General features: G+C 40.2%; 2 protein-coding genes across 4 annotated transcripts in view; one reads left to right on the plus strand and one right to left on the minus strand.

Annotated features, from left to right (window-relative positions):
- myot (myotilin) overlaps positions 1-7,897 on the plus strand; it is a 28,540-nt gene extending 20,643 nt beyond the window's left edge. The window contains exons 11-18 of the mRNA XM_044362923.1: positions 300-450; positions 570-671; positions 1,399-1,436; positions 2,197-2,335; positions 2,517-2,724; positions 2,924-3,089; positions 3,474-3,607; positions 5,642-7,897. Coding sequence (XP_044218858.1) covers positions 300-450; positions 570-671; positions 1,399-1,436; positions 2,197-2,335; positions 2,517-2,724; positions 2,924-3,089; positions 3,474-3,607; positions 5,642-5,784 — 1,081 coding nt within the window. The 3' untranslated portion in view covers positions 5,785-7,897. The remainder of the gene's footprint in view (positions 1-299; positions 451-569; positions 672-1,398; positions 1,437-2,196; positions 2,336-2,516; positions 2,725-2,923; positions 3,090-3,473; positions 3,608-5,641) is intronic.
- hdac3 (histone deacetylase 3) lies at positions 7,296-16,302 on the minus strand. 3 transcript variants are annotated; one of them, XM_044362926.1, is made up of 16 exons: positions 14,830-14,970; positions 14,563-14,688; positions 13,999-14,081; positions 13,699-13,841; positions 13,459-13,540; positions 12,813-12,869; positions 12,663-12,718; positions 12,408-12,541; positions 11,638-11,718; positions 11,386-11,459; positions 11,121-11,185; positions 10,927-11,016; positions 10,552-10,610; positions 10,087-10,166; positions 9,718-9,875; positions 7,296-9,602 (listed from the first exon to the last, which is right to left on the minus strand). In XM_044362926.1, the coding sequence occupies exons 3-16, from the start codon at positions 14,065-14,067 to the stop codon at positions 9,533-9,535; spliced, it is 1,218 nt and encodes a 405-aa protein (XP_044218861.1). In that variant the 5' UTR covers positions 14,068-14,081; positions 14,563-14,688; positions 14,830-14,970; the 3' UTR covers positions 7,296-9,532. The 3 variants fall into 3 exon arrangements, with proteins under 3 accessions (XP_044218861.1, XP_044218859.1, XP_044218860.1); XM_044362924.1 differs by lacking the exons at positions 14,563-14,688; positions 14,830-14,970 and adding an exon at positions 16,101-16,302; XM_044362925.1 differs by having other exon boundaries at positions 14,563-14,970.
- Positions 16,303-18,351: the final 2,049 nt, after the last annotated feature.

The raw sequence follows: 18,351 nt of genomic DNA on the forward strand, positions 1-18,351 counted from the left end.
TGCCTTAAAGTAGAGGTATGGACAATTCGTGGTATTTCTGTTTGGTATTTCCACTCATATGTTAGTGTTTTGTTTCATAAATGAAGCACAACAACTTGTATATTGGTCACAGCACTTTTCAACCAGGCAGTTAAGGACAAAAGCTCATTAAAGAAACATTGAATAAGGGTTTTTTGCAGGATTAAAGCTCAATAGTGCCTCACTTCCTCATCTCTCTCTCTCTCTAACCTCTGTTCCTCCATTCTTTCTTCATATAATTATAATAAACACTTCTCTTTTTCTGTGTTTTTCTTTCCCAGTCTTCCTAAGCCCATCCTGAAGAAGACTGTGGCTCCTCGGCCTTCCTCCTCTCGCTCCACAGATGAAGACATCCAGGGCTCCAAAGACGCCCTCATCCAGGATTTGGAAAAGAAGCTGCGCTCAAAGGAGGCCAGAAGGAGAAACAGCCAGGTGCCTGGTCATGTGTGTGTGTGTTTGTGTGTGTGTGTGTGTGCCCCATGCAAACCATGTAAGAAGTCAAAAGAATCATTTCAATAAAATTAACAATACACATGCTTTGTCTGCAACAGAAACTGTCCTATGAGGAGCGTATGGCTCGCAGGCTGCTGGGTCCAGACAACGCCACCTACGTGTTCGACCAAGACAATCTTTCAGACTCGCAGATAGACCAGGTACGAGTTAACAACCTTCAATCTCAGAGTTCTCAACAGTCTGTCTTCACATTGTAGTGTGTGTGTTGCAGTGTCGACCTTGATGAACATTTATGTTGGCTCTGGTCCAAAACCCATGAGCTTTCATTTTGCTATTAAGTGAGGACCACACATTATTACAGGCATTTGGCTCTGAATGGCTGCACAGGGAGCCAGTTTCCCTCTCAGGGCCTCCCAATGGGCTCCCGAGTCCAAAGCTGAAAAGGCCAGGCAGTATAATCAGCAGCCCCAGTGAACTGTCTCATGCTGTCATTTTGACCAGTTCAACTGTGTGTGGGGGGGGGGATGGGGAGGGGGAGGTTGTTCTGTCAAAAAGCCTCTGCCGCTCACAGGGCTTTGCACCATCTATTCTCTGCCTCTTTCACACTCAACACCAACACAACAAGCGAATACACACACACAGACACACATGTCCTCTCAAGCCAACAAGGTTTGTCAGCTGCTATTTCCAGCCCGCTTTCTGAGAACGAGCCTCTTTCATTGGTGACAACAGGACTATTGTGTCAAAATATATACACACACTCAAACGCGCACACACACACACACACACACACACACACACACACACACACACACACACAGAGTTACCCTCCTGGCATTTTGTCAACCTGTCAACCAGTATTGTTGGTGTTCAAAGTGCAAACCTGCCATTACCTCTGCTTTTATATTGATCTGTTTTCTGTTACAGCCAGATTCACCAGAAGGAAGACACACAGGTGGACTATGGTAAATACGCCTCACCCATCAATAGTGCTTATAATTATTAACCCAAGTTTCTAGTCAACATTGCACCCTGTGGCAGAGGAACTCCCCTGAGATTCCCATCCAGTGTAGCAATACTCTATCCATGCCGTTGTAAATTTATAGTGGCCATTTGTTTTTCAGATTTCTCCCGCTCATGACACTTTTTGTTTCTGTCCATTTGAGTGTGGTAACCAAGCCTCAAGCTGCTCTGTGCAGTCATGCATGATACTTTGCAGATTACGTCATTGGAGCATCCATTGAAATAGTTTGTATTTTTCAACCTGACCACTTTCTTAAGTCAAAACATTTGTCACCAGTTTCTCTAGAGTTCTGGAAACTGATAAAACCAAATTGTATAAAACAAGATTTAAAGCCAAGATAAATTACCCAGAGTACCCATTTTGCAGGGTAGAAGGGACCAAAGACTGAAATAAAACCCAAATAAGGATCATTTTGCAACTTTACGTCTTTTTATGGGATTCCAGGGAGAACTGGGAGAAAGATTTTATCCCCAAGGGTTTCCAACTGTCCAGGAAACTTTTGAACCATGTCAGGAGCGGTACAAATGACTCCAGTCCCTCATATAGTAGCCATGCTGTCAGAGGACAGAAATGGCACAGGATTTAGTGTTACTATGGTCGCTTATGTTTGTGTGTGTGTTGTAACTAGTGGACTGTAAAATTCAGTCATTGAAAGTGAGGTATCATTGCGTTATGAATAAATAATCTCTCTCTCGCTGCAGGGGGAGGCACCACTCAGGGACAGATGAGAGGGGAAATGAGGGATCAGCCATCCAGGAGAAATGTTACGCTCCTCGCTTCCTACAGATCCCTCCAGACCTCACTGTAGAGGAGGGACGCTTCTGTAGGATTGACTTCAAGGTGAAGCATTCACTCACACACACAGATCTGATGTCTTCACCTTTACAGTCAGTAAAGTCTGTATTACTGTAGGGTTAGGGGACTCACTTATATTACTTATACAAGTCAGTCTATGCACTAATGGTGCGATCATGCAACAATAAATAAAGAGTGAATAACATTCTCTTTTCCCTACATTCAGGTTGGAGGCCTCCCCACCCCAGATGTCTGCTGGTACCTGGACGGTAAAGCCATACGTCCAGACGATTACCATAAGATGTTGGTGTGTGAGAAAGGAATGCACTCATTCATCATAGAGATCGTCACAGTGCACCATGCTGGCGTGTATGAGTGTGTCGCCAAGAATCGTGCGGGAGAGAGCAGATTTACCATGAAGCTTGATGTAATAGGTAAAATGTAATTACCTCCTGTCAATACATCACGATTTTAGGCTGTCACATAAAATTCAGCCTGGTAATAAAGTCATAGATTTGAAATGGAAATTTGTACTTCGTAAAGTTCTGTCTTCAGCTTGGCACTGAATTTTGCACAGTTAAGGACGTCAGCTGTGCTCTTAAAGTTTTGACAATTTCTTTTCCCTCTCTGCAGCCCAGGAGGCTCTCCGTCCTCCCACCTTCGTCCAGAAGATGTCGAACTCCAGAGCTCTAGAGGGCGACACTGTTAGGTTAGAGTGTAAAGTGGATGCCTCCCCTCCTCCACAGCTTTTCTGGAAGAAAGATAAAGACATGCTGCGCATTGACCCCAACAGAATGAGGTGAGTTCATTTAAAGCACTTTGTTACACCCAAATCCCTCCTCAAGCAGTACTGTACATCAAATGTTATACTAAATACTGTAGGTACACTCTTTTATAAATCTATCCAATTATTTTATAAAGTACATTTTGTTTACTGCCTCGATCCTGTTGTTGAATCATATTCACCTTTATCTGAGAGAGGTATTACTCAATATTTCCCTTAATGACTGAACCATTGAACAGTAAGCACAATGGACCAATTTTTAAAAAAAATATATAAATCACACACTATACCTCAGTGTATTTACCATTATTTTTAAATTGTGCATGCATTTTTGTTTGCCAGATCATTTGGACAGTGTGGGCGATAAATTAACATTTGAATCTGTCTGTTCCTCCACAGTCTGTACCAGGATGGGTCAGGCAGGCAGTGCTTGTTGATAGAGAGGGTGATGAAGTCTGATGCTGGTTGGTACACTCTCTCTGCCATCAATGAAGCTGGCATGTCCACATGCAACGCCAGGCTGGATGTCGGCTGTAAGTCCTCTGTGTGTTCTTCCTTCCATGCAAATGATCTTTATAAAGAGAATATCTGAGCTACCTGTTGTATGAGATAACCTGATGGTTACCATAGCAGCCCGGGCTGTAAAATCAAACAGCAGATGGAGAATGTCCGGCACTCAACGCTAGACTGAATCCAGCTCTATAGCCTGGAACACGTCAAACAAATGCTGTGTTACGTGATCAAGTGGAAACTTGATGAAGATGTGAGGCATGGAGCTGTTCAGCTTACCTAAAGAATACTGCTTAATCACCAAGCCACAGCGATGAGTGGAAGCTCCAACCACTGCTGAGAGAGATCACAGTACAGGAAAATACAACACAGCTATTAGGTTTCTGCTTGATCACATAACACACCATCTGCTCTGTGGAGACAGAGAGGACCAACAAAGACTGCACACAAAACTACCTGTTCCTCTGTTTCACATGAGCTGAAAGTGAAAGTCTGACAGTGTTTTCTATCAGGTAATAAGTATATGTAATTAAAGACGTACAGTTACTAACATACTTTCCACAACCATACAAATGAATATGAAAATATAAAATGAATGAAAACAGAAAGTGCCACATTATTGTGTGTGTTTACTTGCTCAGCAAACATCACCATTAAATAATTCTCAGGCAGTTTTGTTTAAAATGTGTTTTTATTGCTCTGCTAATGAAATGCATTTTGAATACATTGCTGTGCTTGTTTACCTAAGTTCCGATTTTGTGTGACAGTATATAGCTCATCATGCAGTGTTTTACAATTAATTGCTTTATTGCCACACCTAGAATAGACAGTACAATACCTACTGTATATAGATGGTATTATAATTCAGTTTAGTTTCACTTTAATTTCAGACTATAGGTACCGACACAAAAATATACAGTTTTGAACAGAAAATATACATAAAATATCACAATTAAAAACTCTTATAAGTGGCAAAGGTACACTACATACATTGATGTTAATTGTGTGGGAACTGCAATACAATATCCCTTTTATCATTTTAATGTACCAGCTGTGGATTCAGTTCTACATTTCTACAAGTCAAACATACCCACAGTAGATATCTAACATCAGAACAAACACCTGGATATGTCTGCTCACTTCTGTTGCCTCTTACAACCACACCAGTTGGCGTCTATCCCGGTTAATTAATTATTACAAGCAATACTTCCAATAGATCCTCTTGATCTGTGTCATTGGTTAATATTTACATGAATAAGAGCTGACGGGTGTATTGAGATCAGCATGCAACTGTGTGTCAGTATTTAGACCTGAGTGAGAGCAGTAGAGGGGGTTTACTTGGAGCTGTTTTTATTATAAAATGTTTACTTCGGTGTTTATTTTGAGTCTTAACGAAGTGTAAAAGTTAGTGATATTGATTACATGAACTAAGAACACTCACAAATCCCAGAGGACACACGTCACACACTCCCTGGCACATATTACATATGATCGCTCAGTCAGATGCATGAAACTCATATCGCTAATAAATCATTTTGCATGTTTAAAAATGTGAAACATGAGGAGCCGTTGTTTCTACAAATGTGTGTAAGTTACATATCAGGCACTGAGCCATGCCATGCTGTGCTGTGCTTTGCTGTGCTGCGGGGTAGAAGAGTTATTTTCAGACACCTGGCATGAAAGGAATGTTTAGTCTGTCCAACCAATAAAAACTGTTGCTGCTGTCGGTGACACCAACAGTGTTACTCATATTATTCTATGAATAAACAAAACATCTGTTTATAAAGTGATTTTAAAAATGTGTTTTTTTACCCTGCAGTGGGAGGTTATTACATGATGCCTGTGGTCTCTTTGATATTATTAATAGTCACAATTTATAGAATAATCTGTCATCAGATGATCTGACCTTTCTGGCTATAAGAGTATAGTGTATGTCGGTTCTTTTGGGTATATTCGCACTACAATAAAAATGATGGTGCCCTTTGAATCTGTATAACAAATGTAAAACTGTTGTTCTACAATGTTTCACCTCACCCCTCTCTCTCTGTCCCTCCCAGCTCGCGCAACCCAACCCATGAAAACGGCGCCCCCTGGCTCGAAGACGTTGAAGCTGCTGTCGTCTCTGAGCCACGTGCCCGCTCTGACCGTAGAGCGCCCCGCCCAGCACACCGCCCCGCTGTATGAGAGCGAAGAGCTGTAGATCCTAACTAATCCCCCCCCCAGTCAGTCTCATCCTGCATTCACAATCACTCATCTCACAACTGGGCCCGAGTCTAATATGTGAACATCTGCAAAACACTGTGATGCAGTTTTTAAGAATTTCACACGTTCATGACAACCCGTCTTCCATCCGTCAGAAGTTTTGAGATATTTCAAACAGGTCTTTTTAAAGAATATGTTTTAAACTGAGAGGAAACACTTGGTGGCTAATTTGAGAAAAATGTTTCCATAGTTAGTGCGGTCAAGTTCCTTCTGACTTAAACTCATCATGTTGTCCATCTGCTGCAGTTTGTTAGCGCTGTGCCCATCCTTCTTCCTCTGCCTGTCTGTTTATTGTGTACAACTGCAGAGCTCATGTTTGATACACGTCTGTACGCCTCTCTACTCTGCCCGTCTGTCTTGTCCTGTCTGCTCTCAGCAAAATGGTGTGTCGAGGTCATGTGGATGTATTAATAGACCTGGATACGGAGTGGCAGAGTCAGCCCTGATGCCTGTTTTATCCCAGCGGCCAAGCACAATACAACAAAAAATCCCCTGTAGCCAGGAAACATCTCCCTAATTTAAAGGACGTATTTGTAAAACTGATGACACGATACGATGTCACTTATCACTATTTGTGTAAAATATTTAAATTATGAAGGTCTAACATTTGTAAAACTGGACCTGCGCCTACAAAAGCTATTTGTTCTCTTAATGTAATGTGTTTATTACAAGCAGGCTGGGCCAGGGACACTGGACTCTAATGCAGAACACAGTGGCAAACCAGAAAGAGAGAAAATGTACTAGTAAACACTTTAAATGAATGTGCGCCATCTTGAAACACAGTTTCCAGCTCTCCTCCATAGTCTAGAGTTAGAACATAGACAGCAGACTCACAATCCAGCACGGCCAACATCGATCAGATGCTGCACTTTAAACCCTGACAACTGTCTCCTTGTCGCTCTTCCTCTAACTCGTAGTTGAGTAAGGATGGTTTTGTGTTTGAGCCTCAGAATGTATATGTTTGTCCCTGAATTTCAGCTGCTGCTGCCTCTCATGCCGTGTGTCTGTAAAGCTACATTTACTGCAATAGAAAATCAGATTTTTAAAGTTTTGATGTTGAAAGAAATCTCAGATATCACAGTTGATCACTTCTCAGATTCTCTGCTGTGGTGTAAATTCAGTCTAATTGTTTTAAAGTTGGTTTCTAATATACAGTGTCTGTGAATGAATATTTATTTGAAGTTATTAGTTATCAGTGTTGGGACTGTTAAGTTGCCCTTCTCTTGCCTGCAGAAGGCTGAAACCAGAGGTGTGTTGATGAGTTGGACAAACAACAGGCTTTCATTTTGATACCCAGCCTCTACAACTGAACACAAAACCTGCTCTGCACTTAAAAGAACATTCAGACCTTACTTATTTGAAAAGTTTACATTTTATCACATCTGCAGTGCAGATAAGAAGTTTATTCACTTTATTCAAGACGCAGAAATGTGTTTTTCTCCTTGAATGCATGTAATTCTTCATGTTCAGTTGAATATGGGTATCAGTATGTCATCCTGGGCCCAGATTTGCCAAACTCTCAAATTTCTGACCACAGCCTTATATAATACAGTCTATCAAAAAGAGGCTTGAGTTGCCTGCTTACCATGGAACTGCTTGTTAGTGCCAGCCAGGAGCTAATTTCACAAAAAATGTTGTATTTTTGGCTGGATCTGCATGCAAACTGAAAAGCTGGTGTTTAACCCTGTGTGGCCACAGATCAGTGGCAGGAATCCCTTTGAAGATGCCCATATAGATATATAATAACATATATAATAACAACCTGATGAAAACTATAGTTCAAATGCAGCCCATTACAATGTAAACTGATTTCACTGAAACGTTATGTTTCTAGATACAATATTTCTACAGTTTGTCACGATAAAGTTTGAATGAAACAGGGTTAAAGATTGGATTTGCTTAAAGCACCAGAGTAGTTTTGGTAAGTTAGGCCCTTTCTGTCGAGATTTTAAACTGCAGGTAGTAGTGTGTATTCTCCTTAAGTACTGTTTGTTGTGTCAGATGTTCTACATATCACTGGATGAATGAGGAATAAAGTCTATGTGACCTTGGCTTTTCCTCTTGGTGTGGTTTTTTTACATTTGCCATGGTGGTTCAATCAGACATTACACAGACATTGTACTAGTGAGCTGGCAGGGTAAAGTCTGTTTAATGTACAGTCCAACTGATTCGGACACTTGCGTTCACACATACAGCGCCTCCAGATAATGTCTGGATAACTTCAGGGTTGAAGTGCGTGTGTGAAAGGAAGTCACCAGGTCGCCCCCTAGTGGTGATCTGACTTTAAAATACTTTCAAATGCTCATGTGGTTCAATTTCTTTATTTTATTAAAAACAAAAGTTGCTGACAACAATATATCAAAAATCACATAAAACCTGTTTCTGGCTAAAAGAGGACCAGAGTAATAGACGGCATTAAGTGTTTCTACTGTGGCTTCACACTTCAGTTGCCACTCATGTACATCTGTAACACAGTGAGGGACCAGCACTCTGACATCTGTTCACCGTGTCAACTTCTTGCTTTTATCCCAAATGCTGCACTAACAAACTACCAGCATCATCATCACGGTGTCCTCTTCTACATTAGAAACACATTCACGGCTCATACATTTATATGTATATACAGTAAAGAGCAGAGGAAAAAGAGAAAAGGAATGAAAAGACAGGAGAGTAGTTCCAGTCCAGTGGCCTCATTTACAGAACAAGCTACGGATGTTTACTTGTAGAAATCCAAATTGGTGTCAAGTTAAAAGTTGAAGTTGATGTGAACATGTGTCCAGCTCTACATCAGTGCTCAGCTTCTCAGAGCTTTAAGGCACATGAGGCTGCTTTGTTTAAAGTTTCCAAATAATGAGTATAAAGAGACTTGGAACAGTTTGTACTACTGAGATTCTGTCTAAAAACAAAAGCGATGTTTTAAACATCTGACCTGATAAATATGTGAGTAATGTGTCCTTGAACAGCTTCTAACTCATGCATGCCACTTGTACGATGAAATAAATCAACAACTTCTCACGTCTTTTCTGATGGAAACCGTCGCTGGATTATCTTCTATTTTAGATGATGATATTTGTTCTATGAGAGGAGTGATGTGTGGTGAAAAACACATTACTGTGGCTGTTTCCTGAATCCAAATAGATTTACAAATTATGAGTTGATTGATTGAACAGACTTTTAAAATGAGTTACAGGTGAATTTTTCCTCTTTCAACAGTCAAATACATCTTATTACTGGGATAACATGGACAATATAACAAGCAGAAAAATGTTTTAAAAATTGCTATTACCAAAATATAGACATTTGACATATACAGAAAAGAAAAAAAAACCTGTTTTGAGCCCTGATATTGTTTGAAAATTAAAACAAAAAGGAGCATCCATCCTGTTTTCTTTTCACACAAACAGATTTAACACCTGATGTTTCTGGATCCATCATAATAAACGTTTATCCCACTTGTAAATGTAATTCGGGCTCATCCTCAGTGAACTCTGTGACGTTATACACAAGACTAGAAACAGAACCTACGAGAGAAGGATCGCTCAAAGAGTCTTTTCAGTCCATCCAGAACTGGCACGTTAGTTTCAGAGTTTCTGGTAAATCTGCAGTGGTGACGTGAGGTTTGGAGACCGCGGGCGATGGAAACAGAAAGCTGTGAAGGAAAGTTCCTCCACATGTGTTCAGGCGGGTCAAATTTCCACATCGCTCTCTTTATCGTTGTCGTGGTCGCCGTCGTAGAACTCGTTGGCTGCCTCTGGCCTGTGGAAGTTAGGTACAGGAAGTTAACTCACCGATTTTGAAATGTTTTTGTTTCGTATTTTGTCATACTTTAATAATTTTTTAAACTTATGTGGTGTTAAATGAGTGAGCTGACCTGGTGTAGTTTTCCTCGCCGCCCCTCTCATCCGGGTCGGGCTCGTCGGTGCGTTCGTAGCTCAGCATGTCAGAGGGAACGTCGTGGATCTGGACGCTGGGCGCGTGGTTCAGCATCTTCAAGTTCTCGAACACCGTCTGACGGATCTGCTCCAAGTACTGCACCCACATGCACACAGTCAGATAAACTGCACACTAGATTCATGTAACCAGTAACCTCAACGATTCAACAGATGCAAGACAGGAAGGAAGAACGACAGACTGTGTTTAAGCGTCGTTAAAGCGCTTTTGAAGCTTTGAATGAAAGTAATCCACCTCAATATTTCTCCTTTGGTCCTGCAGACCTGCTTAGTGTGGATTGATGTTTTACCTGTCTGGAGTTCTGGTTTTCTATCCTGGTGCTGACATCAGGATGCAGCGTGAAGTCTGGAGCAAAGTACTCAAAATACTCTGTGAAGGACAGAAGAAGAAGAGGATGATGATGATGATGGGAAGATTTCAGAGAAGATAAGTACATCTTTTTCTGTCACATTTACATTATATTACAGCAACAATATCAACAATCAAAGAACCAAAAATGATGTGGTGAGATGTAAATTTAAAAGGTCAAGTCACTGTGTGAGCTGCATTAAATAACCCACTAATACAAGTTGCACTGATCTTCCAACAGATGGCGCCAAAGTTTTAGATGTTCAATATGACGGCGTGTGTGCAGAATGCATTTTCTCATTAACACGAGTAATCTGATACTGGAGGCGGCAATAAAAAGACAAATTTGAGGTGCAAAGCTGCAAATAAGAGCTGTTTATATGCAGTGTATTAAAGTACAACTCACCGCTGTAAGGCAGCTCATCACTGATGGATTCATCCAGTAACAGAGACGTCTCGAAGGTCCTGCAACAGAACACAACACAACAGAGATTAAAGCAGTCGTCCATGTCCTGACTCGCCTCAAAATGAATTTATGGGTTGTTAATGTCACGTTTATTTCTTTACTCATGTAATCACACCCATATTCAACCAGTGACAACATATCACCTCTCTGAGCTCTTGATCAAAATGCCAAATTATGTGTAGAAAGATTATAGTGCCTGTAAAAAGTATTCACACCCTCGCTGTAAAACAATAACATGAAAACTTCCAAGGGAGGTGAATAGATTTTATAGGTTCTGTATTACTGTGTTTCTCACTGAGTGTGAATCAGACTCACCAGCAGCGAGCCACGTTCCTGACGGTGTATCCTCCTCCTCCCAGGACCAGCAGTGGAATCTTAAAACTCTTTACAAACTCCACACACTCGCTGCACGACAGGGAACAAAGCAAACACGCTTTAATACACAAGCAAAAGAGAATTAAAAGAAGTTGTTGCCTATCATTAGGAAACAGATGATAAGCCAGTCTCACCCGTGTCCTCGTATACTGAGGTTAAAGCATCCCAGTCTGTCACAGCCCAGAGAGTCTGCTCCACACTGGAAGGACAGAAGCACGCTGACTAAAAAAAACGTGTCAACAATCATCCCAGGACGTTTTACTCAAAGTCTAAATAAACTGTATCCTGGAGCATCTGTGATTTCCTCACATATGTAGATTAAATGATCCGTTAGCTCACATGACAACAGTTAATGAAACAGACGAAGAACGCATCAGAGATTATGAATCACACACTGACCTGTAGAACGATGCAGGTCGGCTGGTAGAAATCCACCACCTGCTTAATAACCGGCTGGAACAGCTGTCTGTAGCCTGACACACACACACACACACACACACACACACACACACGTTGGCTGTGGCTCATACTACGACCAGCTGACTGAGCTACTGACACAGTCGACATAATAATAATAATGCAGTTCTATGTGTTTTGTTGTGTTGCGTATGTACTCTGATATAATGTGATGTTTGCAGGAGGTGAACTCACTCTGGTCATCAATGCCGTCTCTGAGAGGAACATTGAGGCAGTAGTACCGGCCGCTCTCTGCCCCGACCTCATACATGTCACCTGCAGCAAACACACACACACACACACACACACACACTGTATTAATACACACCTGTACAGAGACAACACATTCACAACATACTGTATTAAAACAGTTTCCTTTTTCCACAAGTGTAAAAATGTTAAGAACACTAAATCAGAAATGTTTCAGGTTGGTTATTTGTCACCATCACACTTCCTACAGCAGCACCTGAAGATGGAATAAAGAAATGTTGGAGTTCATCTATTTAACGAGCAGGTACTTAGCTGTACGTGTATTATATTTAAAGAACATTAATGAATTTTTTGTTCTGCTTATAAGTAGAGCTGCAATGATTAGTCAACTGAGAGAAAATTAATTGGAAACCATTTTGATAATCAATTCATTCCTTTTTTGGTCTATTTTTAACCAAATATTAACTGGCTCCAACTACTCAAATGTGAGGATTTCATGGTTTTCTTTGTCTTCTGTGATGGTGAAGTGAATGTGTTTGGTCTTTGGACTGTTGGTCAGACAAAACAAGACATCTGGAGACATCAACTTGGGCTTTGGCAAATTATAAAGGGCATTTTTTAAAACCATTTTCTGACATTTTATAGAAAAAACAACTAAAAAAATGCATTCAAATAAATGAATGTAAAGGCTCGGGGTGGTGCTCTAAAAAACTGTACAACAAAACATTTCTTAAGATGTTTAAAGCAGCACTCGCCTGTTCCTGGAAAAAAGTAGTTCCCATATTTATGGAAGGACACAGTCATGACACGGTCAGTCAAGTAAAAGGCCTCCTGGACACCGTCACCGTGGTGAATGTCAATGTCGATGTACAGAACCCTAGGGTGGTATCTGTAACACACACACACACACACACACACACACACACACACACACACACACAGTTGTAAAGAGAGAAACAAACACAGGAAACACTGATGAAGGTTATTCAGATGAGTGTCGGGACTCTTACTTGAGTAGCTCCAGTATACTGATGACAATGTCATTGACGTAGCAAAACCCAGACGCCTGCAAATACAGAAAAAAACATTTTAGTCCTTTAATAAGCAAAGAAGCATCCGCAGCACAATGTGACTAAACAACATAAAGACTTCACTCTGACCTCAAATTTTTTGGCATGATGCAGTCCTCCAGCCCAGTTGATGGCAATGTCACAGATCTGGAAAATAAAGTAGAATCATTTAAAGGTCATTAAATCACCAAGACTCTGTGGTCCTGACCAGGGATGCCCCCCGAAACCCGGTTCTGAATTGAAACCAGTTCTAAAATTACTCCTCTGCTCTCTGTTGCTGCTCTAGAAACAACATTTAGTTATATTTAAAATATGAATCAATTCTAATCATGTTCTGATTTGTTTCTTTTTTTAAATAATACATTTTTAAAAAGTTATTTTGTAATAAAGAAAGAAGAATGAAGAAATAGAATATTGATAAGAGCAGTAGTATTGATAAAATCATAACGATAGCATCCCTGGTGACCAGTCTACCAGCAGTGCTATGACTGTGTTTCTGCCGTGTCAGAAAGTACAAAAAAGAAGAGTTAAAAGTGTTTAAGGATGAGACGTCCAGTGATTTAGTTACCATCTGGCTCACATATGTTCATCTTTTATCAACAACATGCCTGCATCAATAAAAACTAAATCTACTAAATCAGTGCTTACGATGCTCCTGACGTTCACTGTGGTGACGCTGACACTGAATTGTGTGTGTGCGTGTAGGTGTGTGTGTGTGTGTCTTCATGCGTGTTACCTTGTGGTTGAGCTGTGTAGCGCCCTGTAAAGAGGCTCCAGTGTATCTTGAGCAGAACTCAAAAAGACCCGGAAATACAGGACTGAAACACAAAGACACAGAATATTATGTGTGTTCATCTGAAAAGAGAAATGGTGGAGAATTCCGGCATTTAAGCTGCGGACTGAGCATTTAGAACCAGCTGTTTATCTACTGTGCAATGAATTTCAATAAACATCATCTTAAGCAGTTATTTCTCACCAGTCGTCCCCGACGTTGAATGTGTTGAGGCTCTTTGTGAAGCCCTGCATGTTATTGGGGCTGACCTTCTGTAGGAAGTCTATGTAGTCTTCAGAGTGGAACCGACACATGTCATGCTGTGATGCTTTGTATGGCTTAAACACCTAACAAGACAAACATGCATTTTTGAATACACATAATGTACAGTACAAAATTTTAGTTTCACTGTTCACTCCTGATTTTAGTTGAGCATGTGTTATTTCAGAACTGAAAGCATCAGCAGGGTCTGGATCTGTGACACAACGGCTCTTTTTTGCTCACCATCATTTTCTTGTAGAGTCCATAGTGCAACACCAGACTGTGAGTCAGAGACAGACGGTGAGGCTTCATGGGATGGCCAGCACCTGACAGAGACGGAGAGTTATATGAAACAGAGCAGTCTTGTGCACATCCACAAAACCACAGTGGGTTCAGGTGCTGGATAGAAAAAAACAACTACAGGTCTTCTCTGGTGAATACCCACAGGAAGGAAATGAGGTATATATACAGTCAGATGACATCACAGACATCTAATCACGTGTCAAGACACCATCATCATAAGAGAAATAAAAAGAGAGAAAGTTTGCAGAAGATAGTACAAATAGTATGGATAGTACGGCCTTAATCTTTTGATTATTTTTGTGAGCATTTAAGTTTTAAGTTCCACAGCCGGTATTTCGGTTTAACGAGTGTTAACTGGTGACTCTCAGCCGAATGTGTCTGTGGTTGCTATAGTGACAGCAGCTGTTGAAAACACAAACACGGTGGTGTCCTCGTAAAAGCCTTAAATGATCTTAAATTGAATGTTCAGTGCAGTATATATTCATCTGATCCTTTTTATCTTACCTTATAAATTAAATGGTTTCAGCAACAATAAGCATTCACATTTCTTCACTCATTTTTCTGAAATGAATCTTTTTAGATGTTAGCCTGTTTGAGAGGAAATGCTGAAGTCTCGTTGAAGTATCCACACTGATGGATCACAAGTTGAACAGACTGGTCAAACTGGGTGGCTACTGGCCAAACAGTCTGTAAACAATATCTAGCCACAAACTGAACATATTGTGTGTACACAATGACAAACAGGTTAATTCTTTAAATATGAATATTCACCAGGCCTTGTTCCCAATATCATCGTTTTGCTTGTTATGTCATCATTATTTTCAGTCAAATGTTTCCATTAATTTGTCGTGTTTTTTAAATCAGTGAATACATTGGTTGTAAAGTGTGGTTTATCTTTGTTTGATCAGCTGCTCAATCAGTAAGAGTGGAAGCAGGTTTGCATCATTGGGTCCTCTTGGCAGTGAGGGATTGGGCATTGTTAGGATGTGGGGAGATGGGTGAAACTCTTGTGTAGTAAATGACATTTGGTTGAACTTTGTGCACTTATGAACAATTTGTATGCTTATGGAAGATTGTGATTGTCAGAGGTAACAGAAAAACCCATTGTTTATAATTGTGTGGTATTCTGTATGCTTTGAAAGCCTAGTATCTGTGTAGCTTACCCCCATACTTACCTGAGCAGGTGGTATGTTCCAATTAGGTGCGGAGGAGAAGCTAAAATATCATTCAGTGGTCAGTAGGAACAGAGCAGCTGGCAGCTCACTGTGAGGCTGCACATTTAATATGTTTGCTACCATAACGTAAGTTATTTAGATGAATTTTCCGGGGCTCATTTTTATCTCTGTATCGTTAATATTTTATTTTTTTAATATTATATTTTAGGGGCGGCGGCACTACAGAGCCACTTTGCTATTGAGGATAACTGAATAAAATCCCCAGATAGGCTACAACAGGCTGCGGTTTGTTTCCCACATTGTAAAAAAAACGATACAAGAGGTTTATGCTTTTTGTTGAGCACAATTTAAGTTACGTAAATGTTTAGTGTAGATAATAAACACAGATGAGTATTGATTAAAGTAATATTGATATGGCTTTTTGGAGCCAGTTGCCCACGACACATTCAGCTGAGAGTCACCAGTTAACACGGTCAATAGTGGATCCGAAACACCGGTAACATCAGATTTAAGGTGCATTATCTTACTATATGAACATATACTGTACTGAAATATTATTTCATTTCAACTGTCAAAGTACGAGGGTTGTATGACATACTGCGGTTGCTTCAAAGCGATGAATAAAGCGTTAACTAAAACAAACACACAGCACAGACGGAGACACACAGAAACTGTGAAATTGTATCAACATGTAGGTATGAATACGAGACAGTAATATGATGATAACCTGCCTCAGCAAATCCCAAAAAGCACTGTGAGAGCGTGAAATGCTAAAAGAATAAAACACATCCCCACATAGCATGTCGCTAGCTTACATTAGCATCCATTTCCTTCTGCAGGCCGGCTCATTGCGATAACCGAACTCACCGTAATGAAAGTTGCCCACGTCGGGGTCGTAAAAATACGATGTTCTGTTGGACATTCTGAAACAAATATCTTTCTACTTTTTCCCTAAATGTGTGGCTGTTCTTGCAACTATACAACCCGCATTTTCCTTTCAATTAGCAGATAGCCGCCATGGTAAACAGATTGTACTTCGTCATCAAGACGGGTCAGTAATGGTGGAGAGGGGCGGGGGGAGAAAGATAGCGGCGTTACATTTTTTTTTTTACCCGCATTCTGCGAAGACCCGCCCTACTCTACCTCTGATTGGCTCTAACTCTGAACGCTAACCCTAACCCAATCATCTCACTTCCCTTGCCTAAACCTAACCAATCTAAACAACGAAGGCAACGAGTACTAGCCAATCAGAGGCAGAGTAGGGCGGGTCTCCGTGGAATGCGGGTGGGAAAAAGGAAGATAAGCGAGATATGACAATTAAATGAATTTCATCTGTTTGTGGTTGTCACTGATCCCAATTTAAAGGATATGTTCAGAGTTTTTCGAGTCTGTATTAAAACAACAGTCAAGTACCCATATGAACAGTGAAAGAGGTTTTCCTCGCTGTAGTATTCCTCCTGTTCATACTGGCTATTAAAAGATCCCCTTCAAATGTGGGCCAAAATCAAAATCCAGTGTGTCCACACAGTCATTTTTTGCAAAAATGCTTTTAAAGTCGATGTGAAGCTTATATGAGGCTTCAGCAGTCTGAGTTAGTCATATCAAGTGGGTATCTGCCACATTTACAGTCTTTTTAGCATCAAATTCCCTCTGTGTTTCCTTGGAGAATGTTTCCCTGTTGAGCTGTGGTGGAAGTATAGTAACAAAAAGAGGAACTTTGGCACTAAAAAGACTAACATTGAAAAAACTCTACTTGATTTGACTCATTTGGATGACTGAAGCTTTATATTAGCTTCAGATAAACTTTTAAACACATTTCTACACAGAAGGTGGATTTTGGCCCCCATCACTTACATTGTAAGTGCATTATGAAGGGATCTTCTAATGGTCAGTATGAACAAGAGGAATGATTACAGCAAGACAAACATGTTTCAATGTTCATTTGGGCTCCTGACTGTTCTGAGCCCGTCCTCTAACAAAACGTGTTTAAGAAATATCCAAAATGTCTAAAAAACAAATTTATTTGTCAAAGCCAAAGTACTTTCTATGATATCACAGACTGTGTGTGAGTGATAAAAACATACAGTAGCTTGTTTGCTATCATACACGTCATGATACTTTACCATAAAATGTATGTGGCCTGTCAGGGTAAAATATGGTGGAAGCGCCTACTGTGGGACAAAATCTGAAGCAATTGGAGACAAATTTGTGAAAAAAATCTAATGCACAATTAAATGGATATATAAAGGGAACAATTTATGATGAGTTTGTATATAAGTAGGCCAAAATAAATTATAAATACATTTACAAATATGTCATTTCTCATGAATGATTTGCTTATTTGTTATGTATTCATTTTGAATTACTTTCAAAAGTCAAGTTTGTTTCTTATACACAAAAGCCCCATTACTTTCTGGGATAATAAAAACAGAAAAGTGAATCATTTGACCTTGAGTTTTCTAAAATACCCCCAAGACAAAATTTCACTCTGTTGGCAAACTCTGCACAAAATACCCCAAACGATTTTATTGGAAAATGCTTTTTTGAACCCTAGCCTGAATCTTTTCATTGCTATCCAAATGTTGGGAAAACACATTTCCTGCGATGGTATGTGCTTGACAGCTATAAAAATAATGTGCCATTAAAAAAATATCTGACGACTGTCAAATAGGAATATCAAAGGACTACTGTGTGAATCAGTAGATTTTGACGGTATTAAGCAGAATAACACGTCTCTGCAGGTTTAGTTAAAATAACTTGCATTCAAAACAGTACCAAAGAGCTAACTGTGACACTGTTTATGTTGGACACCTGTTGATTAAGAAAACTTCTGAATGAGAGCATGCAGGAACTTTTCCAGATCATAAAGGGATAGAAACCAGGTTTTACACACGTGGCAGTGAAAGGAAGGTGCACGAGTTATAACACAAAGCAGACACGTTACTCTGCATCCACTGGATTACACACACATGCAGTAAAAGCAAAGCAAACATACCACATGGGCGTTATTTTTTTTTAGTGTAATATTGGGGTTTAAAGATACACCAGCTAAAACTTCTTCTTCATCTCTTCATCACAGTAAAGTATTCTGTGTGTGTGTGTGTTTTCATGTGTGTGA

This window comes from Thunnus albacares, chromosome 10 (genome assembly GCF_914725855.1).
Source record: "Thunnus albacares chromosome 10, fThuAlb1.1, whole genome shotgun sequence".
NCBI classification, from domain to species: domain Eukaryota; kingdom Metazoa; phylum Chordata; class Actinopteri; order Scombriformes; family Scombridae; genus Thunnus; species Thunnus albacares.